This window comes from Armigeres subalbatus, chromosome 3 (assembly GCF_024139115.2).
Source record: "Armigeres subalbatus isolate Guangzhou_Male chromosome 3, GZ_Asu_2, whole genome shotgun sequence".
Classification (NCBI taxonomy): domain Eukaryota; kingdom Metazoa; phylum Arthropoda; class Insecta; order Diptera; family Culicidae; genus Armigeres; species Armigeres subalbatus.
Window position 1 is genome coordinate 408554968 of NC_085141.1, and position 24950 is coordinate 408579917.

Consider the following 24950-nt stretch of genomic DNA (forward strand, 5'->3'; position numbering starts at 1 on the left):
TACGACTAATTGATTTCGCCGCCTCCAAGAATATGGCCATTCGCAGCACCTACTCCGTATCGGTACACCTGGAGATCACCACTGCAGACAGAATCACAAATCGACCACGTTCTGATTGATGGACGGCACTTCTCCGACATTATCGACGTCAGGACATATCGTGGCGCTAACATCGACTCTGACCACTATCTGGTGATGGTTAAACTGCGCCCAAGACTATCCGTCATCAACAATGTTCGGTACCGACGACTGCCGCAGTACGTCCTAGAGCGACTGACGCAACCTGATGTCGACACTGCATACGCGCAGCATCTCGAGGCAACGTTGCCGAAGGAGAGTGAGCTCGATGGGGCCCCTCTTGAGGACTGCTGGAGTACAGTTAAAGCAGCCATTAACGACGCAGCGGAGAACAACGTCGGGTATATGGGTCGAAGTCGACGGAACGATTGGTTCGACGAAGAGTGCAGACAGATTCTGGAGGAGAAGGACGCAGCGCGGGCGGTCGCGCTGCAGCAAGGTACCCGGCAGAACGTGGAACGTTATAGACGGAAGCGGAGACAGCAGACCCGCCTTTTTCAGGAGAAGAAACGCCGCCTGGAAGAAGCGGAGTGCGAGGAGATGGAACAGCTGTGCCGTTCTCAATAAACACGCAAGTTCTACCAGAAGCTCAACGCATCCCGCAAAGGCTTCGTGCCGCGAGCCGAAATGTGCCGGGATAAGGATGGGAGCATCTTGACGGACGAACGTGTGGTGATCGAAAGGTGGAAGCAGCACTACGAGGAACATTTGAATGGCGCTGAGAGTACAGGCAGTGAAAGTCAAGGCAGCGGAGGAGATGACTACGTCAGTTCAGCGGACGATGGAAGCCAACCAGCCCCCACCTTGAGGGAAGTTAAGGATGCCATTCAACAGCTAAAGACCGACAAAGCAGCTGGTAAGGATGGTATCGGAGCTGAGCTCATCAAGATGGGCCCGGAAAAGCTGGCCACTTGCCTGCACAAACTGATAGTCAGAATCTGGGAAACCGAACAGCTACCGGAGGAGTGGAAGGAAGGGGTTATATGCCCCATCTACAAGAAAGGCGACAAACTGGAGTGTGAGAACTTTCGAGCGATGCCGCCTACAAAGTGATATCCCAGATCATCTTCCGTCGTCTGTCACCATTAGTGAACGAGTTCGTGGGAAGTTATCAAGCCGGCTTCGTTGACGGCCGCTCGACAACGGACCAGATCTTTACTGTACGGCAATTCCTTCAAAAATGCCGTGAATACCAGGTCCCAACGCACCATCTGTTCGTAGATTTCAAGGCGGCATACGACAGTATAGACCGCGTAGAGCTATGGAAAATTATGGACGAGAACAGCTTCCCTGGGAAGCTTACCAGACTGATCAAAGCAACGGTGGATGGTGTGCAAAACTGTGTGAAGATTTCGGGCGAACACTCCAGTTCGTTCGAATCGCGCCGGGGACTAAGACAAGGTGATGAACTTTCGTGCCTGTTGTTCAACATTGCGCTAGAAGGTGTCATGCGGAGAGCCGGGTGTAACAGCCGGGGTACGATTTTCAACAGATCCAGTCAATTTATTTGCTTCGCGGATGACATGGACATTGTCGGCCGAACATTTGCAAAGGTGGCAGAACTGTACACCCGCCTGAAACGTGAAGCAACAAAAGTTGGACTGGTGGTGAATGCGTCAAAGACAAAGTACATGCTTGTGGGCGGAACCGAGCGCGACAGGGCCCGCCTGGGAAGCAGTGTTACGATAGACGGGGATACCTTCGAGGTGGTCGAGGAATTCGTCTACCTCGGATCCTTGCTAACGGCTGACAACAACGTTAGTCGTGAAATACGAAGGCGCATCATCTGTGGAAGTCGGGCCTACTACGGGCTCCAGAAGAAACTGCGGTCGAAAAAGATTCGCCACCGCACCAAATGTGTCATGTACAAGACGTTAATAAGACCGGTAGTCCTCTACGGACATGAAACATGGACAATGCTCGATGAGGACTTGCAAGCACTCGGAGTATTCGAGAGACGGGTGCTTAGGACCATCTTTGGCGGTGTGCAAGAAGACGGTGTGTGGCGGCGAAGAATGAACCATGAGCTCGCCCAACTCTACGGCGAACCCAGTATCCAGAAGGTAGCTAAAGCCGGAAGGGTACGATGGGCAGGACATGTTGCAAGAATGCCGGACAGCAACCCTGCAAAGATGGTGTTCGCTTCCGATCCGGCAGGTACGAGACGGCGTGGAGCGCAGCGAGCGAGATGGGCAGACCAGGTGCAGAACGACTTGGCGAGCGTGGGGCGTACCCGAGGATGGAGAGATGCGGCCTCGAACCGTGCATTGTGGCGTCAAATTGTTGATTCAGTGTTATCTGTTTAGATGTTAACTAAATAAATGAAATGAATCTTAGTGGATCTGAAGGACAGCTAATTGCATCACAAACATATCAGGATGAGACTTCGGATTGTGAATTCATTGGGTTTGATGAAGATACACATGAACCGATGTTTATAAAGCAAACTCCGAAAACCGACCTGCGGGAAAAAATTGTGCTCGAAGAAAGCATTCAAGTCTGTGAACCGAAGGTGAGTTTTCGACCCAGTGATATCATGCCTCTGCCCCAGCAAATTCAACGATCCGTTCAAAAACGAGGTAGACAACCCGAAAAACCAGCAGTTCTTACTAGCGACGATTTCGTGAGCGCTCTTCGATTGAAAAAGTTGAAGAAGGAGGATACTTCCGTGGCCATTCCTCCGTTGGCGGATCCAAATGGTCGTAGGTAGAGGCCTGAGGTCTCTAGTCGTAAGCATCCAGCAACTATGAGGCCCAGAGTGAAGAAAGAGTCGGATGAAAACCTGCCTCCTTCGGCTAGCTCAACTATCTGCAAGCGGAAGACACCCAAAAAACTAAGAGGCAGTCGATCTACAAAAGTTCAGCGTAAGAAATAATTCAACTGCAATTTAGAAAACATGTTTGTTGATTTGATTTTGTTGAACAAAAAGTGTAGAGGAGAAGTAAGCGTAATTAAGTAAGGGTAAGAGTAATAAAGGAGAAGTAAGGAGTAATTCAACTACAATTTAGAAAAAAAAGTTGATTTGATTTTGTTGAAGAAAAAATGTACCGTGAAGTACCCTTATTTCGCGCACTTAAGATCTGACAAAGTTAAAACGTTCATTGAAAAACATGTAGTGACCATTTCGGAACATTTGCTACTGCATCACGTAGTAGAAGGATTCTCGGTTATCGAAAAAATGTTACTTGCAAACTTTGCTGCTATTTAAAAAAAAATGCGGTATGAATTTGAGACCGTTGTATGCTCCTTATTTCGCGCATGAAAATAGGATAGTTCCTAATTTCGCGCAAAAGTGTTCCTAACTTCATGTTTGGAATGGAATATCGTTATTGGTTTGATGAAATATAATCAATTGACCAATAGAAGCATGCATCCATTGTTCAAAATATACAGATAACGGCATCAGACAGCCGTCAGTGAACCATTCTTTAGTTGAAATGGTATGCCCCTATATTTCGACCCTCTGGAGCTTTGCTTAGATTTTACTTTGACTTTGAATTTTAGTTGACACAAGTTATAATTCCCAATATATCGTTTTCTTCTGAAATATAAATCGTATTTTAGGAAATAAGACATTGTATCAGCAATGTGCATTAAAAGAATTAATTTTCGAGACATCTTGTATGAAAGTCTTTAATTCCACTATCTCTTACTTAGACAATCTTCAAATATGTGTTTCATATAAGACATCTTCAATATTATATATTATCGAAAAAGCTGCTGTAGTTTTATCCTCGACTTAAGTTTAGCATCATTTTACACATCGGATTTGATAGCTATTGCAAGCACTAATCTATAAGATCTTTCAAGTCAACATTAGTCGATGTCGGTGGTTATCCGCCTGAAAATTAGATAAAAAGCGTATGGTAATGAACTCCTCGGGTTCTATTTAGTGTAAAACTGTCCTGTGTATTATATTGCTTTTGTTTCATTAGAATGTTGCAAATGAAACTACGCAACAGCAATAAACGAAATTAGGCACTCTAATTACTCTCATATGCCTAATTTTGCGCACAAAGCGAAAGTCTAAATAAACACAAAATACATACAGTTTCACATTTTTCAATAGTAATGACGAATAAACATATCCAACAGAGCATAATGGATACAAATATTTCTAAAAGGTAGCCAGTTTTGTTCAGTAAAATCATTTGTTTACTTGGGTCATGTTCTTCGTCTCTGTGCTAAGCACAAGCAAATATGGCGGTCGATGGGAGGACCGAATTGAAATAATTTTATTTGGTGTACTAAACCAAGTTTGTTTTTCAAGTTCTTTCGTGAAAAACATTCAACAACAATGATATTTTGTAATCCTCCAGATTTTTCAATTCAAAAAACAAAAAAAGGAAGTGTCAAATTTTATTAATTTTGATCCAAATATTGCAGCTATTTACACAAGTTCCAAGTGTCCTTATTGTCGCAAATAACAATTTCAACAGCTGTACAATATGTACCACAGGTACCAGTGATGTGCCCTAATTTTGTGCGCGCCCTAACTTCGCGCATTATAAAATCATTTATTTTTTTTCAATTTTTAGGTACCAGTCAAAATTGAAACATCTGGAGGATTACAAAATATCATTGTTGTTGAATGTTTTTCACGAAAAAAAATTAAAAAACAAACTTGGTTTAGTACACCAAATAAAATTATTTCAATTTGATCCTCCCATCGACCGCCATATTTGCTTGTGCTTAGCACAGCGACAAAAGAACATGACCCAAGTAAACAAATAATTTTACTGTACAAAACTGGCTACTTTTTGGAAATATTTGTATCCATTATGCACTATTGCAGTGGTTCCCAAACTGTGGGTCGCGACCCCCAGAGGGGTCGTGGGCTGTTCAGTGGTGGGTCGCGAAAGACAAATCTTAATTAATAATTTTGTTACTGTTTTGTCCCACAAATCTATTCCATATTTTGAATTAGGATTTAACTAATGATTGCAACAAACCTGACTAGGTCAATGGCTTTTTTTGTTATACGATATTTGGGCAAGTAGAAAGAAGTCCTATCCCAAGTAACATTTAAAGTTTTATAACGCTCTTGAAGAGCATAATTTACTCTTCAAGAGTGTTATAAAACCAGCATAAAACCAAAATGTTACTAGGGATACAATCCAAATGTAAGCCCCGAACCCAATCCAAAACCAATCCTAAACCAATTCAAATCCGATCTAAATCAAATCCAAATCTATTCAAAATCCAATCTAGTGATGAACTTTCTTTATAATTTAAAAATCACTTTAATAAAAAAGAAAATTCAAATCCAATCCAAATCTAATTCAAATCCAATCAAAATCCAATCCAAATCCAATCCTAATCAAATCGAAATCCAATCCAAACCCAATCCAATTTTTATTTATTTATTCAGACTAAGGCCGAAGTGGCCTGTGCGGTATACAGTCGGGATTCGCTGGTTGGGATCTTAATACTTGGGTCACTTTTTAGTTGGGCCTCCGCTGGTTGGGCCATGACCCAGCTAAAAAGCAACCGTACGTCAAAATTCAATGTAAACACGGAAAACGGGATTGGGCGTCACTGGACATCATTTGTGATGTTCAAGTCGAAATACACGTGATCAAATGGCTGTCAGTTGGGCCTACTAAGAACCGAGTTCGTTAGTTGGGTCCAGGTCGAGGCCCAACCAGCGAATCGCGACTGTATAAGAGTCTCCTCCATTCGGCTCGGTCCATGGCTACACGTCGCCAACCACGCAGTCTACGGAGGGTCCGCAAGTCATCTTCCACCTGATCGATCCACCTTGCCCGCTGCGCACCTCGCCTTCTTGTGCCCGTCGGATCGTTGTCGAGAACCATTTTCACCGGGTTACTGTCCGACATTCTGGCTACGTGCCCGGCCCATCGCAGTCGTCCGATTTTCGCGGTGTGAACGATGGATGGTTCTCCCAACAGCTGATGCAATTCGTGGTTCATTCGCCTCCTCCACGTACCGTCCGCCATCTGCACCCCACCATAGATGGTACGCAGCACTTTCCTTTCGAAAACTCCAAGTGCGCGTTGGTCCTCCACGAGCATCGTCCAGGTCTCGTGTCCGTAGAGGACTACCGGTCTAATGAGCGTTTTGTAGATTGTCAGTTTGGTACGGCGGCGAACTCTATTCGATCGGAGCGTCTTGCGGAGTCCAAAGTACGTACGATTTCCAGCCACTATGCGTCTCCGAATTTCTCTGCTGGTGTCATTTTCGGCAGTCACCAGTGAGCCCAAGTACACAAATTCTTCTACCACCTCGATTTCGTCACCACCGATGCAAACTCGCGGTGGGTGGCTCACATTGTCTTCTCTTGAACCTCTTCCTATCATGTACTTTGTCTTCGACGTGTTGATGACTAGTCCGATCCGCTTAGCTTCCCTCTTCAGTCTGATGTAGGCTTCCTCCATCTTCTCAAAGTTACGTGCCATAATATCTATGTCGTCGGCGAAACCAAATAGCTGGACGGACTTATTGAAAATTGTACCACTCGTGTTAATCCCTGCTCTTCGTATTACCCTTCCAAAGCGATGTTGAATAGCAAACACGAAAGACCATCACCTTGCCGTAACCCTCTGCGGGTTTCGAAGGGACTCGAGAATGCCCCTGAAACTCGAACTACGCACATCACCCGATCCATCGTCGCCTTGATCAACCGTATCAGTTTATCCGGAAAACCGTGTTCGTGCATTAGCTGCCATAGCTGGTCCCGATCGATTGTATCATATGCGGCTTTGAAGTCGATGAATAGATGATGTGTGGGCACGTTGTATTCGCGGCATTTCTGCAGTACTTGGCGAATGGCGAACACCTGGTCCGTGGTGGAGCGTTCGCCCATAAAACCCGCCTGGTACTGCCCACGAACTCCCTTGCAATTAGTGCTAGTCAACGGCATAAAATTTTGGAGATAACCTTGTAGGCGGCGTTCAGCAATGTGATTGCGCGGTAGTTGCTACAATCTAGCTTATCGCCCTTTTTGTAGATGGGACACACGACACCTTCCATCCACTCCTGCGGCAGAACTTCCTCCTCCCAAATCTTGGTAATGACCCAGTGCAGCGCTCTAGCCAGTGCCTCACCACCGTGTTTAAATAGCTCTCCTGGTAGTTGGTCAACCCCAGGGGCTTTGTTGTTCTTCAGCCGGCCAATCTCCTCCTGGATTTCCTGGAGATCCGGAGCCGGTAGAATTATGTCCTGCGCGCGTTCTCCCAGGTCCATCACCATACCGCCATCTTCGTCTGCCACATCGCCATTCAGGTGTTCTTCGTAGTGCTGCCGCCACCTTTGGATCACCTCACGCTCGTTCGTAAGAAGGTTCCCGTTTATGTCCTTACACATATCAGGCTGTGGCACGTGGCCCTTACGTGAACGGTTTAACTTCTCATAGAACTTTCGTGTGTTATTAGCGCGGTACAGTTGCTCCGTTTCTTCACGGTCTCGATCTTCCTGCTGGCGCTTTTTCCTTCGAAAATTGAGTTTTGTCTGTTCCGCGCCCGTTTATATCGTGCCTCGTTCTCCCTCGTGCGGTGTTGCAGCAATCTCGCCCATGCTGCATTCTTCTCTTCCACTAGCTGCTCACATTCGCCGTCCAGTTGCTTCTCTGATCCGGGGCACCGTGCCAAGTGCAGCGGTTGCGGTGCTACCAATGGCGGATCGAATATCTCTCCAGCCATCTTCAAGAGACGCTGCGCCTAGCTGCTCTTCCGTTGGGAGTGCCACTTCCAGCTGCTGCGCGTATTCTTGGGCTAGTCTACCGTCTCGTAGCCGCCCGATATTAAGCCGCGGCGTCCGACTTCGACGCGTGTTGTACACCGTCGAGAGTTTTGAGCGCAGGCATACTGCAACGAGGTAGTGGTCGGATTCAATATTCGCACTGCGGTAAGTGCGGACGTTCGTGATGTCGGAGAAGAATTTACCGTCGATTAGAACGTGGTCGATTTGGTTTTCCGTTTCTTGGTTAGGTGATTTCCATGTGGCCTTGTGGAAATTTTTGCGGGGAAAGAAGGTGCTTCGGACTACCATTCCGCGGGAGGCTGCGAAGTTTATGCATCGTTGGCCGTTGTCATTCGATACGGTGTGCAGACTATCCGGTCCGATGACCGGTCTATACATTTCCTCCCTTCCTACCTGTGCGTTCATGTCACCGATGACGATTTTAACGTCCCGCAGTGGGCATCCATCGTATGTCTGCTCCAGCTGTGCGTAGAACGCTTCTTTCTCGTCGTCAGGTCTCCCTTCGTGTGGGCAGTGCACGTTGATGATGCTATAGTTGAAGAAACGGCCTTTAATCCTCAGCTTGCACATCCTTGCGTTGATTGGCTGCCACCCAATCACGCGTTGGCGCATCTTACCCAGCACTATGAAGCCGGTTCCCAGCTCGTTGGTGGTGCCACAGCTTTGGTAGAAGGTAGCCGCTCGATGCCCGCTTTTCCACACTTTCTGTCCTGTCCAGCAAATCTCCTGCAGCGCCACAACGTCGAAGTTGCGGGGATGTAATTCATCGTAGATCATCCTGTCGCAACCTGCGAAACCTAGCGACTTGCAATTCCATGTTCCAAGCTTCCAATCGTGATCCTGTATTCGTCGCTTAGGTCTTTGCCGATTATATCGAGTCGCATTATCTCTTATATTGTTCGTAATGATTGGTTTTCTAGGCGGCTTATTGGGCCTGCGCAAACCTCCTGTCTCGTCGGAGGGCCGTCGTGTCAGGGCTGTTTAGCGTCCCACCTAACACCAGGACTTGGGCTTGTGCGCTTTGAGCGGCACACGGTCGCTTTGGTGGGGCCTACTTGCGGATACATGCAGCTTTTTATAGAGGTTTAACAGGGCCCACTGTCAAACCCCACCACATCCTAGGCAAGCCCCACAACTCGCAGATGGCCTGGGGAGGGATCGTCAAGCCCTTGGACATAGTCCCTGCTGCCCGCAACCCAAACCCAATCCAAATCCAACCCAAATTCAATTCAAATTCCATCCAAATCCAATCCACATCTAATCCAAAAAATTGACGAATTTTTGACAAATACAATGATGGGATATAAAGCAATTTATTATAATTTGTCCAATCTAACGCGAACTCATTTTATCTAAATTCACAAAATCAATGCATTTGGTACCTGGTGGGTCACCAAGCAATATGGGATTCTGCTTGGTGGGTCGCATATCCAAAAGTTTGGGAACCTCTGCACTATTGGATATGTTTATTCGTCATTACTATTGAAAAGTGTAAAATTTTATGTATTTTGTGTTTATTTAGACTTTCGCTTTGTGAGCGAAATTAGGTATATGAGAGTAATTATGGTGCCTTATTTCGTTTATTATTGTTGCGTAGTTTCATTTGCAACATTCTATTGAAACAAAAGCAATATAATACACAGGACAGTTTTATACTGAATAGAATCCGAAAAGTTCATTCCCATACGCTTTTTATCTAATTTTCAGGCAGATAACCACCGACATCGACTAATGTTGACTTGAAAAATCTTATAGATCAGTGCCTGCAATAGCTACCAAATCCGGTGTGAAAATGATGCTAAAATGTGCGATGTGTAAAATGATGCTAAACTTAAGATAAAACTACAGCAGCTTTTTCGATAATATATATAATATTGAAGATGTCTTGAATAAAACACATATTTGAAGATGTCCTATGCAAGAGATAGCGGAATTTAAGATTTTCTTTCATGACGAAAATTTAAACTTTTTTTTATACACCAGCTAAACATTGCTCATACAATGCCTTTTTTCTTAAAATATGGTTTATATTTCAGAAGCAAACGATATTTTAGGAATTATGACTTGTGTCAACTAAAATGCATGAAGTAAAATCTAAGCAAAGCTCCAGGGTCGAAATATAGGCACATACCATTTCGACTAAAGAATGGGTCACTGACGGCTGTCTGATACCGTTATCTGTATATTTTGAACAATGGATGCATGCTTCTATTCGTCAATTGATTATATTTCATCAAACCAATAACGATATTCAATTCCAAACATGAGCGAAGTTAGGAACACTTTTGCGCGAAATTAGGAACTATCCTATTTTCTTGCGCGAAATAAGGAGCATACAACGGTCTCGGATTCATACTCCAATTTTTTAGAAATAAGGTACAGTGGGGTAAGTGGGTAAATGGGGTAAGTGAAAAAACGCAAGTATTTTATTGATGAAGCACAGAATTATTCAATTTCACTTCACAATCATACAAGGCCATTCAAACCAATGCGTTAAATAAGTGAAACATGAAATAATGAACCATTTCAACATGCGAGAGTAGAAGTTTATTAACCTTTCAAGTTTATCTTTTGCACAAGTTGTTTGCGTGTCAATAAATACAAATATTTTTTTTATGTTGGTTTCCATAACACATTCAATTAGTGCATTGATGAGTTGGTTTTCTTTGTAGTTTTGAATTCCAGCCACAAAATATTGATATGAACATCATAATTTTTGAAAAAATGTTTTATTGCGTTGCCTGTTTTTTACCATGGGTGGGGCAAGTGAAAATTTTCCGACACTGAATGCATTTCTCTATTTTTCCAATTAATCTATTAAGCGTATATAAACAAATGATACTAATTCGAACTCATTTGAAGGGTTTTAGTTATTACAGTGATACGTGGTAATACTAAATCAGGAACCCAAAGTGCCAAGCGTGTCAGTGTTTTAAATAATCCATGTTTGATAAACAATTCGTGAAAAAATGTTATTTATATAGCTTTAATACATGTTGATATATTTGCACTACTATTGCAAATATATCAACAATTATCAAATTTATTTAGCTGAAATTTATAAAATTTATTTGTTTGGTAATGTAGACTCTTCTACTGAAACCATAAGTGGATTGTTAATGAAACACAATATGATTCCAGGTTTGATGAATATTTCAAAGATAATTTCTCTACATTATCGCCAAGATTCATTATCTTACTATAAACCTGAATTAGAAAGTAGTGTTAGACTCAAATGGAGATGAGATATTAGATCTCGAAAAATCAAGTAAAGAAAACATAAAATATAACAATCATTCAATGGAGGCACTCTAGTGCCCTTTGACTTCCATGAAGTGTCAAAAAGCATCACAACAGATCACAGTTATGCTCTATTCAGTATAATTATCATTTGCATGAAATATATGAACAGAAAATGTGTTCTTATATTGAAAAATCCTCTTTTAAAAACAATTTTTTCACTTACCCCACATGTGGGGCAAGTGAAAAATTGAAATCGATTTTTTTGTTTTCCAAATATTTTGTATCCTAAAAGTATTTTTCAAAGATCTTGTTCGCAGGCATATAAAGATTGGATAGATGATTCGTTATGTCATAAATATGATCAATTTCAATATTATCTTCAACTTTTATGACTTGATGAACATGAAATATACGATTTCCTTTACCCACTTGCCCCACTGTACCTTAGCAGCAAAATTAGCAAGTAACATTTTTTTGAGAACCTAAAATCCTTCTACTACGTGATGCAGTAGCAAATGTTTCCAAATGGCCACTACATGTTTTTTAATAAACGTTTTAACTTTGTCAGATCTTAAGTGCGCGAAATTAGGGTACTTCACGGTAGTATTCATCATATTTACAATTATTGACGCATAATACATTATGATTTGGATATTTAAACAGGTGACCCATCTTGCCCCGTAGTTTTTTAGTGGTTAAAATTTGATACTTATTAAAAACTCCATGAAAAAATAGAAAACAATATAAGAAAATTATTTTGAGCTTTTTCGTGGAATGTCTTCACTTGTCATAAGACGAGTTAGTACAATCCCATTGAATTCCACCACTTAATTGTATCTTGACAGATACGTATTTCGACCTCAAATGTAAGGCCGTCTTCAGTGTCTCGTACTTGACTCGACTTGAAGAAAATGATCGCAGCTTACACTATTTATACTATGCGTAGGTATAATAATTTATCTAGGTACTTATCTAGTTACATTTACTACGGTGTTTACTTCTACTCGCTTGTTTCGCTTAATGCTTAGGTATAAACTTGAAGAGCCAGGAGCTACCATTTCCTTGATCTTTATTCAACAACCGCGTTTGTACCTGTCGGTAGATTTCCAAGCTCTCAGCAGCGAGTACGAGTCAAGTACGAGACACTGAAGACGGCCTTACATTTGAGGTCGAAATACGTATCTGTCAAGATACAATTAAGTGGTGGAATTCAATGGGATTGTACTAACTCGTCTTATGACAAGTGAAGACATTCCACTAAAAAGCTCAAAATAATTTTCTTATCAAAATGGCATCCAAGCGGAACGAGAGTAGTACTTTTATAGATTTGAAGAGGAGGATCGCAGGTATTCTTAAGGACGTGGCCTTCCTTAAGAAGTGCCAAAGGAGAGGCTGACTCCTGTCAGCCATAGGATTAAGATAGAGCTCACATCCCAAAATCTATCAGTAAGAGGGCGGAATCGGATTTGTTGAAGTTGTCAATCAAGGGACACTATGCCAAGCTAGAGAGGTTGAACTTGGAGTGCTACAACCTGCACCTCAAGCTGGCAAAGGAGAACCAAGACTCTTTCGACATATTCCTAAAGAAGGTACAGCGAGCCGAATAGTGTGAAGCGGACAGGAAGAGGAGACTGCACAAGAAGAAATTGACCATTCTACGAGGGAAATCAGCGACGGAAGGTAGAACGACCAACCCCACAGTACAAATGATCGAGGGATTCGTTGTTAACCGTTCTACACAGCAGTTTACGGAGGAACAATTAGCACACCTCAACAAGGGGTTAGGGTATGCGACAACCCAGAAAGCGGACATAGAGCAGATAATCGTGGATACTGAGACAGCGATTTCACGAAATGTTGATCAGCAGGACCAGAATAGTGTGAGAAACATCGTAGCAGACGCCATCAAAGTAGGACATCATGGGACATCGAACAAAGACGAGAGGAGGATTTTAAAGGAGTTGAAGGAGAAACCAGTTTACTACATGAAGGCGGACAAAGGGAACGCAGTGGTGATAATGGACAAAGAGGACTACGATGAACAGATGACGACAAAAATCAACGGAGGACCATACAGGCATTTGAGAGTGGACCCACTACCCGGACTAATCCGACTTACGGATAAAACGATAAAGGAATGCAAGACGATCATCGGAGAAGCCCGGGTTAAAATGACGAACCCTGTGTTACCAAGGATCAAAGGACTACCAAAGATACATAAGCCAGGTACAGAGATGCGAGAAATAGTTTCATCAGTGGGATCCCCTACACAAAACTTGGCCAAGTGGTTAGTCAAGGAGTTCCAGAGTATGCCGAAGCCGTTCCCCAGCAGATCAGTTGTAAACACCCAGGAGTTCACCAAGAGGATATTGGAATCAGGAAACATCGGAGAAGAGGACATCATGGTATCATTCGACGTAGCGGCATTATTCCCAAGCGTTCCAGTGAAGGATGCTCTGAACCTTTTGGAGGATTGGCTAATAGAACAACGGACGGATACAGCATGTCGAGGATAAGTAAAGATGTATCTCAAGCTTGCAAGATTATGCATGAATGAGAACTACTTTACATTCCGTGGAAGCTTCTACAAACAAACGAAGGGTGCACCTATGGGAAATCCGCTATCACCGTTTTTGTGCGAATTATTCATGGCAAATTTGGAGGACAACCTAGAGGAACAAGGAGTACTACCCGAGAAATGGTGGAGATACGTGGACGACATTTTCAGCATTATCAACCGGAAAGATCTACCCAGGATTTTGGAAGCGATAAACAACGTGCATAAAGACATCAAATTCACCCACGAGGAGGAAAAGGAAGATAAATTACCTTTCTTGGATCTACTGGTTATCAAGGGAACAAATGCAACATTAGACTTCGAAATCTACAGGAAGCCCACCAACACCATGAGAGTCATCCCATACACATCAAATAATTCGTATCAGCAAAAATGGCAGCTTTTCATCACATGATCCACATGATGCAGACGATCTCCCTGAGCGAAGAAGGAAAAACGAAGGAGCTACAACACATCTTGGAAACAGCGAGGATCAACGGATACAAGGAAAGAACAATACAAGCAATCATCAACAAGAAGCAGAGGAACCTACGAAAAAACGAACTGACAACACTGACACCGATCGATGAACCGCTGAAGAGGGTATCGGTCCCCTATGATCGACACATCACCCACCAGCTACGCCATCGACTGAGGAAATTCGGCATCGATTTAGTATTCTCCAGCAGAAGCAATCAACTGAAGACACTGTTGGGCTCCACAAAGGATAGAGTAGAAATGTTAAATAAGGCCGGGTTTATCAAATTAATTGTTCACAGTGTGATAAAGTATATGTAGGTCAAACAAAAGATCGTTAGATATAAGGTTCAAAGAACATATTGCAGAAGTAAGTAAGGCTAAGAGGGAAACTGATAAGGGGTTAAATTATGAGTTTAGGTCTAAGGTAGCTGAACATGTATATCAGGAAAATCATTCAATTACGACATCAAACATTAAAATTTTAAGAAATGTCTCTTCTCCGTGGAAACTTGATGTTGCTGAGAGCTTGGAAATCTACCGACAGGTACAAACGCGGTTGTTGAATAAAGATCAAGGAAATGGTAGCTCCTGGCTCTTCAAGTTTATACCTAAGCATTAAGCGAAACAAGCGAGTAGAAGTAAACACCGTAGTAAATGTAACTAGATAAGTACCTAGATAAATTATTATACCTACGCATAGTATAAATAGTGTAAGCTGCGATCATTTTCTTCAAGTCGAGTCAAGTACGAGACACTGAAGACAACCTTACATTTGAGGTCGAAATACGTATCTGTCAAGATACAATTAAGTGGTGGAATTCAATGGGATTGTACTAACTCGTCTTATGACAAGAGAAAAAATATGTTTATTTTTGTTTTATTGCTCAGACCCAAAGAAAACATTTGAAACGATTGTATGTCACACCCCAGAAACCCATTGCCCAGAAAGTGATTCCCCAGAAATTAATTGCCCTGAATGCACTACTCCCTAGAAAACCATTCCCCAGAATACCACAATCCCTAGAAATACATTCCCCAGAATGCCCCTATCCCCCGAAAGACATTTCCCAGAATGCCTCCATCCCCCGAAAGACATTCCCCAGAATGTCCTAATCCCCAGAATACCATACCCCAGAATGCACCATTTCCTAGCTTAGACTAAATACTTCGTAATTGCTTCATCCCGGGCAAATGCGTACTTTTAAAGAAGGAGTCATCTACTCTTTTGCCTTATTCCGGGCAAATGCATACTTTTAAAGAAGGAGTCTACTCTTTTGCTTCATCCCGGGCAAATGCGTACTTTTAAAGAAGGAGTCATTTACTCTTCTGCCTTTTTTCCTGGCAAATGCATACTGTTGAAGAAGTAGTTATCTACTCGTTTGCCTTTTTCCGGGCAAACGCATACTTTTGAAGAAGTCATCTGCTCTTTTGCATTATCCCGGGCAAATGCGTACTTTTAAAGAAGGAGTCATCTACTCTTTTGCATTATCCCGGGCAAATGCGTACTTTAAAAATGAATGATTTACTCTTTTACCTTTTCCGGGCAAATGTATACTTTTGAAGAAGTAGATATCTACTCGTTTGCCTTTTTCCGGCAAACGCATACTTTTAAAGAAGGAGTCATCTACTCTTTTGTCTTATTCCAGGTAAATACATATGTACTTCTAAAATGGAAATCATATATTCTTAAGACCCATTGCATTTCATACTCTTTTCAACGATTGTGCCAAATGGTCATTATGCCAAACGGCATTATGCCAAATGGCATTATGCCATATGGGCTTCCCCCAATATGAACAACGAGTATAATGGATTATATGCTCCTTCGTATTATATGTGAGCCCTAACAAACATATCAAATGGGCTTCATTCGGGGCGATTGTATGTCATACCCCAGAAACCCATTGCCCAGAAAGTGATTCCCCAGAAATTAATTCCCCTGAATGCACTACTCTCCAGAAAACCATTCCCCAGAATACCACAATCCCCAGAAAGACATTCCCCAGAATGCCCCTATCCCCCTAAAGACATTTCCCAGAATGCCTCCATCCCCCGAAAGACATTCCCCAGAATGTCCTAATCCCCAGAATGCACCATTTCCTAGCTTAGTCTAAATACTTCGTAATTGCTTCATCTCGGGCAAATGCGTATTTTTAAAGAAGGAGTCATGTACTCTTTTGCCTTATTCCGGGCAAATGCATACTTTTAAAGAAGGAGTCATCTACTCTTTAGCTTCATCCCGGGCAAATGCGTACTTTTAAAGAAGGAGTCATTTACTCTTCTGCCTTTTTCCTGGCAAATGCGTACGTTTGAAGAAGTAGTTATCTACTCGTTTGCCTTTTTCCGGGCAAACGCATACTTTTAAAGAAGAAGTCATCTGATATTTTGCATTTTCCCGGGCAAATGCGTACTTTTAAAGAAGGAGTCATCTACTCTTTTGCATTATCCCGGGCAAATGCGTACTTTAAAAAAATGAGTGATTTACTCTTTTACCTTTTCCGAGCAAATGCATACTTTTGAAGAAGTATCCGAGCAAAGATGGAGAGCAAATCGATAACTAATTTTGTTGTTGTGAAATCGCCTAATTTTGATAACTCAGCATGATATCCTTTTGCTTGTTTTAACGATTAAAATAACAAAATGTATAGCAGAAAAATCTTACTGTGACATCAAATTGAAAACTATTTCTGCTGTCGATGAGAGCAAATCGAAAACTGATATTGATATTGGTTTTGGATAACGAAATAAGTAATCAGTTTAATATCACTTCATATTATTCAGAAATCAACATCAAATTTATACCTAAATAAGTGATCAATCATGAATATCAAAGTTTATGTTTATGATGTGTTGTTTATGTTTATGATATGATGTTTATGTTTATGATTAAGTTTATGATTTCAATTTGATGTCGATATCAAAATATGTTTTCTTTTTGCTCTCATTATGATGCCAGGCTTTGCTCGGGTAGTTATCTACTCGTATGCCTTTTTCCGGGCAAACGCATACTTTTAAAAAAGGAGTCATCTACTCTTTTGTCTTATTCCAGGTAAATACATACTTCTAAAAATGGAAATCATATATTCTTACGACCCATTGCATTCCATACTCTTTTCAACGATTATGCCAAATGGTCATTATGCCAAACGGCTTTATGCCAAACGGCATTATGCCATATGGGCTTCCTCCAATATGAACAACGAGTATAATGAGTATAAGATGTATAACGATAGTATAACGAGTGAGCCCTAACGAACATATCAAATGGGCTCAATTCCGGGCAAATACGTGCTTTAAAATAAGGCAGCATATGTCGTTTTGCCTAATTCCGGGCAAATGCGTACTTCAATATAAGAATTTTTGCATAGAAATATAGTATCTAGTATTTTTAATTTATAGAAATGACAGCGAAAAACATAGTTTCTTAGACTGATACCTTTTTCTGGGGAACGGGTCATTCTGGGTTTTTGGTTTCTGGGGAATGGGTCATTCGGGTTTTTTTTTTCTGGGGAATAGGTCATTCTGGGGATTTCTTTTCGGGGAAATGGTGCATTCTGGGGAATATCATTCTGGAGAATTGGTCGTTCTGGGAAATGGAATTCTGGGAAATATCATTCTTGGGAACTGATTCTGGGGATTGGTATTCTGGGCATTGACATACAACCTTTGAAACTAACTGAATGCTACAAAACTTTACTAAAACTATCATAGACTATCATAGACAACACCATCAACAGGTAGCGGAAACCTTCGCCTACCTATCGATGGTGCTGGTTTGCGTGGGAGAGCTATCAGATTCGTCAACTCGTCGTTTGAATCTTTGTTTACAAAAGCAGATTAGTCGTTTAGAAAATTTTGTCTTGAAATGCACGCGAAGCCCTCAAATCGTTATGTAAATCCGTGAAAATCGCATAATCCGCGTGGTTTTAACGACCCTGTAATCACGCTCAAATTAGGTACCTAACTCATTGATGATCGTCATCGAACATCGATCAAAACATCGAATATCGGACGAGTTCCGGATTTTTTTTTTAAATAATCAGCAAAATCGTAGTTACTATTCAGGTCATCGTTTAATAAGAATAATCAACACTCTTAAACTAATAATCACAAAAACTAAAACATAATCGTATGTTTCAAATTAATAAATTTCAAGAAAACAAAAAAAAAACAAATGTTCTTCAACAGTAATTACGTGTTGCAAAAGTAATCTAAAGGCATATAGCCTTTTACCACTCGGAACACTGTGACCAGTGTTGTCAACGCTTTGTGCTCTTAGACATTCTGCGGAGAATGCGTTGGATAAGAATAAAGTTAGTTATAATGAATATAATGGCATCGATCAAACAGAAACACAATCCGAACTACTCACCGCGGTGGTTTCTCCGGCTCCACTGGGGCAGAAGGTTCCGCTTCCTTTTTAACCTGTGCCTTTTTGGATTTCTTCACCATGGTTTGCGGTTCCTCAGACGATGTTCTCTTTCTTCCGTTACTGTTAGTCACTGGTGTGGTGGCGGCGGCAGCTTTGCCCTTTGCTGGCGATTGTACAACCGTTTCCTGTTCATCCGAAGAGGAATCGGACGATGGCGGTGGGTTGAGCTTCGGTTTGGTGGCGGTTTGTTGCTTTCGCTTTTTTGGGGAAGCAACAGACGCGGCCGCCGGCGATGGAGTTACAGTTGATTTGGATGTCTTTTTTCTGGCAGATGATGAAGGCTCAAACGAATCGGTATCTGAGTGATCCGATTTGTGTTCCTCCTTAATAGGGGCTACTTTGCTGCTTTTTGCCGGTCGTTTTTTGATGGTTGTTGACTCCGCAGCTGGTGGGTAGTCCGGGGATTCAAGATAAGGATCTTCCTCCGTAGCTGCGTTTGATTTCTCAGCCTTGACCTTCGTCTTTTTCTCCGTAATAGTCATAAGGAAATCCAATTCGACTTGCTGTTTATCCTTTGGAAGCTTCTTAATGTACTCTTGATACTGTTTGACGAATGCTGTTCGAGCTTGTTGGTACTCTTGCTTGAGCGCCTCCAGCTCTTGTGGATTCATATTTTTATAATCCGCGGATATTTTGGCGGCATGTTCTTTGCCGGAGAAAGTTTTTTTCATCTTTCGCCGGAAGAACTCATACACGTTGCGTCCACAGAATTCCGGTTTCCCAAGTGATTGGCCGAGCATTTCCAACTCTTTCTTGTTTACCAACTTCAGGTCGGTATTGCCTTGAACCTCGAACGATTTTTGGATGTAGACTACTTTGTCCTTTACTGAAAGCGATTCCCATTCCTTTCGGGCCTGCTGGAACGATATATTCGAGGAAACCTCCCGCCGCTTCTGGTAGAACAGATGGAAAGGAGTTTTCAGCGGTTCCTTACGCGGTTTCCAACCCTTCTTAGGAGACAGATCAGGATGCTGTATGCTGTAATGGAGAAATTCAATAAAAACATATAATATGAAGTCAGTTAACTGTTATGACTTTCCTGATAGCTTTTTGAATAAATTTAAAATCTCAGCGTGAACTAATTTCATTACTATATTTAGATATTCTATTCAGATATTTAAGGTCTACATGAAATATGTGCTGAAATAGACTTTACATATATAAATTCTTAGGCCGCATAACAAATAAATTCTTTTGAAATATAATTAAATCCAAGATGGACATGATACTTACTAAAACTTTTCCATTCGATGATGATAATCTTCCTTCAACTTGGCTGCTTCATTTTCATACCGTTTCCTCTTTTTTGCCGACAGTAACTTAAACTGCTCTGGAATGAGTTTGAATATTTGCTGAACCTTCAGGTCTCTGTGTTCCTCACGCAGATGTGGCAGCTTCTCCTTCACGAACAGGCTGTATGCCGTCAGCGGAGGTTTCGGTCGTTCAGCGCTCATCAATTTGTTCACCACATCTGCCACTTCATCGAGCATCTCACTCAGTATCCGGAAACGTCTCGTTTTACCGATGACTTCCTTAGCCACTCGCTCGACTTCGTCGGCGGTGCGTTTGCCAACTACCACCTGCTTCCAGTCTAACGCTTCCAAGGTAGTCTTCCATTTGCGAACATCCTTTTTCGGCATCACTTCCTTTATTTTTGCAACCATTTCTTGGTACTCGGCTTTAGTCCAATCTGCATCGTTCGTGGCAGCATTCACGTTTGTGTCGCTGAGATGAATTTCCGTGTCAATTTCATTATCGGACTCTGATGGTAGATCGTTGTCGGACGCAACTGAAAACCAAAGCATTTTAATTGTCAAAATACATCATTTAAACCATGATTCAACAATGTAATGTAGCCTTGTTGCGAAACTTAAAAGCACATGTTTATAACTTACCTCCCTCGAATTTACGTGATAGGCAATTGTCGTCCCTTGGGGTGAAAACAGACATCGATCTTTTACGCATTTTTACTGCAATTTTTGGGGGAGGGCTGGCAAACAGAAGACATAAAATTGCATTAGAAAATTATCAGATAAATAATTTTGCTTTCTTATTTGAATGATTGTTAAATTAATTAATGATTCTTGACGCTGAACTTCGGACATTTGCATGTACATATAATTATTTTCCTAATCGCTGCTTAACCTTGATATAATTTGTAATGTAAACCAACAACATATTGTACTCAATAAAATTACAATTACTTTTTTTTTCGGGTGAATGAAAATCATTTTAGAATTACAAAAAACATTGCTCACAAGATGCTAGCTCATAAGTTGAGCTTATATGAAATTAAACGTCTAGAAAGCAAAACAGCTAAAACAGCCCTGTAAATTCTCAAAACAAACATCTTGTTTTGATATCAGCCAAAAAACGGAAACATTTAGCAATATTGAGGTTAGAAACTGTCCGGGGAGCACTTCTCCGATCTTTTTCATGCCAGTTTTACAAGCACCCAAAAATATAACAGTTTACACATAATACAAATACTGGGAATGTTTTGCAAATTATCTCAACTCATTTCTTCGAATAATACTTACCTTTAAAAGTCGGAAAAACTGGTAAGACCGCCAACTTAAATGAAAACAATTTCGTTGCGCTTGCTGGCTGCTGTTCTTTTTTTGATTCCTCCCATGCAGAGACTTCTCTTTGCTCCCGTTATGTCAGGGTGGCCAGATTATTTTTTTGATAAATCTCGCTTAGTTTTTCAAAAGGACTACATGAACACTCGCGCTAAAGGTGCCGTCAGACGTTGCAAGCAAATCACTCGCAACGAGCATTTTGCTCGCAAAAACTGACAACTGTCGAAAAATTTGCCTGTCTGACTACACTGAAAGTGATTGCATGCAAACAAATTACAACTCGTAAGCAAACGCTCGCTTGCAATGTGTGACTGCTAAGCGTCAAAAATTTTCAACTCGCAGAAACGAAATTGCGCTTGCTAGTGCAGCACTAGCAAATTTCTCGCTCGCAAAAGTGATAACGTTTTCAGGTGGCAGAGTTGCACTGCAAAAATAGGAATGAAATTGGATTTTGTGGCCGAAAAACAAGTTTTTCATTTTTGTTTATATTTGCATGAGAGTAAATCTGTCATTTGCTTAAAGTAAAAAACTGCTACGTGTGACTGCAATTGCGAGTGCTCTCAGAAATCATTCGCTCGCACGAGTGATTTGCTTGCAACGTCTGACGGAGCCTTAATATTATACATCAAGACAAAATTTTCAAAACGACTTATCTGCTTTTGTAAACAATAATTCAAACGACGATTTTACGAATCTGATAGCTCTCCCACGCAAACCAGCACCATCAACAGGTAGCGGAAACCTTCACCTTGTTGACCTTCATCTGGCCAAAGAAAATTGGAAAATAACAAAATGACCAATGAACAAAATCGATTAAATTCAATTCGATTGTTACATTGGACTTTTTATTCAGAGGGCATGCAAAACGTCCAATGTAACAATAAAATCCAAACGAAACAAAACTGTACATAGTTCATTCTAATTATTCTGGGGAATACAGTTCACCGATTGTAAGGAGTCACGGAGTCACGAATTCGAAGCGGGTGTGAAAGGTGAATCAATATACAGTAATCATTCGCTAATTGGGGCACGACCTCACCCCAACTAGCGAATGCCGTTCGTTAATTGGGGTGTTTTGACAAGCGTTAATGTTGTTTACTTTTTGGATTGAACAAAGAAAAATTTTACGCGCCAGAAAATATCGATCCCGCCAAACACGGAAACAAAACGTCAACGCGTTTTTGACATCGCATTCTGACGTTTAGCTGCTTTTTAGGCTCTGTCTCATTTCCCGAATTAAATTTAATTTTACTTAAAACTGACAGTTCAAAAATTAAAAAATCACCCGGCCATAAGAATGGCTGCGTGCTACCCAGCAAATCCAATAAGACATCGATCAAGAATGATTCGATATGTGTCAAAAGTAATCCTGCTCATCCAGCAGGGTTATTCGATAATTATTGAACTGTCACTTCTAAGTTTAATTTGAGTTTAATTATCCAATTGAGACAGACCCTTAATTGGGTTTCGCCCCAATTAGCGAACCCCCAACTAAAAAGCGCCCCAACTAGGAAAAACCCAATTAGCGAACGTTTACTGTACTTGGCGATAAACCGAAAAATTGAGTTTGGATGTTAGTTATGGGCCAAACACAATTGATACGTTTGCGTGCGTTTTGACAGTTTTTCCATGGGAAAACCACAGAGAAACAGACGTCTCACTCAACATATGTTCCATCGTACACCTTTTTAACAGTTTATTTAACTTTTTGTAGGTGGTCAATCGGCCACCGATGGCGCTTTCATCGATTTTGCTTGTGTTTGACGTTCGCACACTACCGCCATCTGGTAGCCACTTGGCCACTCACCGGGATTTTAGCATTGGGCGACAAAGTTTTCGTGACGATGATTTTGATTGCATTTTGTTCTAAGTGAGACGTCTGTTTCTCTGTGGGAAAACTGTCAAAACGCATGCAAACGTACCCATTGTGTTTGGCCCATTAGAATCGCGAGCAAAGCGTAAAAATTGATAAGTGAGGATCAGATTTTTTTTACTATTTGCAAATCACATTTACATAAAATTATTTATCTAATTCAAGACAAAATTTTCAAAACGACTTATCTGCTTTTGTAAACAAAGATTCAAACGACGATTTGACGAATCTGATAGCTCTCCCACGCAAACCAACACCATCAACAGTTAACGGAATCCTTCCCCTACCTATTGATGGTGTTGGTTTGCGTGAGCGAGCTATCAGATTCGTCAAAGCGTCGTTTGAATCTTTGTTTACAAAAGCAGATAAGTCGTTTTGAAAATTTTGTCTTGAATTATTCATCTAATCTAATTTTTTTATCTTTATTCAAGTGATTTTGTTGTAATATTATATTCCAGCCTTGATAGTTTGGTAGATAAAGCACGAATTTCGTTTTGGGCTACAATTTAATAACAATTTGACTAGTATGGTATTTGTTTTGCCATGGCTCAACAAAACAATAAATTTTGAAGCATTCAATCCCTGCTGATCAACAGCACTTCAAGACTAAATTTTCAAAACGACTTATCTGCTTTTGTAAACAAAGATTCAAACGACGATTTGACGAATCTGATAGCTCTCCCACGCAAACCAACACCATCAACAGGTAGCGGAATCCTTCCCCTACCTATTGATGGTGTTGGTTTGCGTGGGTGAGCTATCAGATTCGTCAAATCGTCGTTTGAATCTTTGTTTACAAAAGCAGACAAGTTGTTTTGAAAATTTTGTCTTGACTTATCGGAGACATAAGACGACAATTTCCACCGGCTAGCTAGAAGCCAGCAAGTAGGCAATTAACTAAGGAGGGAAAACACCAAAACGACCAATGTAACATCCTCGAACACTAAACGACCAAATTAACATGTCCAATGTACAGCTTAGGAATTCAAAATGTCCTATCTGACTTTTTTGCTGTTATTACTTTAAACTCAATATGTAATGCAATGTTGTGCATTTCTATAGCTAAATGAGCTTTACCCCTTACCCGTAATTGAAGGAGGCTCAGAAAAATTGAATACGTTTTAAACATTTTCGAAAAATATTCCCTTCACTTTCATCTTCGTTTATCTCGGAAGTTTTGAAAAGTTTAGCGAGAAATCTTATTTTTTAAATCATTTTTGGCTTTCAGTGTGCGTAAAGGGCGTGAACAGGCTATAGACATCCCTATCTAACTCCCTTAGCCTAAAAGTAGCCACCATGTCCCGGGCACAGTGTGCAGATAGACCGCTGTCAGTTGCATGAGATGTCAACAATCGTCAACAACATCAATGATTGTAGCTTGATAATTGAAAATATCCACAACAATAAAAGAGCATGATTTATTTTAAATTCTGCTCAAGCTTTTCACGGTGAAATAAAAGACAAATTGTTGTTCTCCATGTAAGTAAAATCAAAATTGATCATGTAGATAAGTTTTGAATCAATTAAACTCATTAGTCATATTTATTGAATATTCCCGATTAAAGTTGCATATAGAAGAAAGCTGAATTTGGATGTTTTATGATGTTAAGCTTTTTAAGATTTGACGTACGTTGCTCGGCGTTGGTGTTGGTGTTGGCTACGCTAAACATGAGCTCTTAGCATAGGCCTGGGCGTGAAGGATGTGGTACGCAGCCAACCAAATGACATTTCAATTGATGAAGTAGTAGAACAATTGTTTGCATTTCGACTTGTATACGTATATAATCACGCAAATGCAATCACAAACTGCGATTCCGCTAAACTACTAATTTTTATTTCTTATAAATTCAGCGAGTGCATTGTACAATAATTGTTAGTTGTAGTTTAAAATAGGAATTTTGATCGGTTAACATTTGAAAGCTCCAGTACTCTCAGAATGTCTGAACGAAAAGTTTTAAACGTATGTATGCTTGTTCAAACGTT

At 41.1% G+C, this 24950-nt stretch overlaps 2 protein-coding genes across 4 annotated transcripts in view; one reads left to right on the top strand and one right to left on the bottom strand.

Annotated features, from left to right (window-relative positions):
- The window catches only part of LOC134227104 (nucleolar transcription factor 1-like), a 45970-nt gene extending 24768 nt beyond the window's left edge, over positions 1-21202 (bottom strand). The window contains exons 1-5 of one of the 3 annotated variants that reach the window (XM_062708375.1): positions 21053-21201; positions 20408-20502; positions 19746-20301; positions 18453-19490; positions 18135-18364 (exon numbers count right to left, since the gene is read on the bottom strand). In XM_062708375.1, coding sequence (XP_062564359.1) covers positions 18340-18364; positions 18453-19490; positions 19746-20301; positions 20408-20477 — 1689 coding nt within the window. In that variant the 5' untranslated portion in view covers positions 20478-20502; positions 21053-21201 and the 3' untranslated portion in view covers positions 18135-18339. Of the gene's footprint in view, positions 1-18134; positions 18365-18452; positions 19491-19745; positions 20302-20407; positions 20503-21052 lie in introns of those variants that run through there. The other 2 variants (XM_062708374.1, XM_062708373.1) reach the window with 2 other exon arrangements.
- A 3533-nt stretch (positions 21203-24735) lies between these two features.
- Positions 24736-24950, top strand: part of LOC134224162 (splicing factor YJU2-like) — a 46643-nt gene continuing 46428 nt past the window's right edge. The window contains exon 1 of the mRNA XM_062703446.1: positions 24736-24927. Within this exon, the coding sequence (XP_062559430.1) occupies positions 24904-24927 (24 nt within the window). The 5' untranslated portion in view covers positions 24736-24903. The remainder of the gene's footprint in view (positions 24928-24950) is intronic.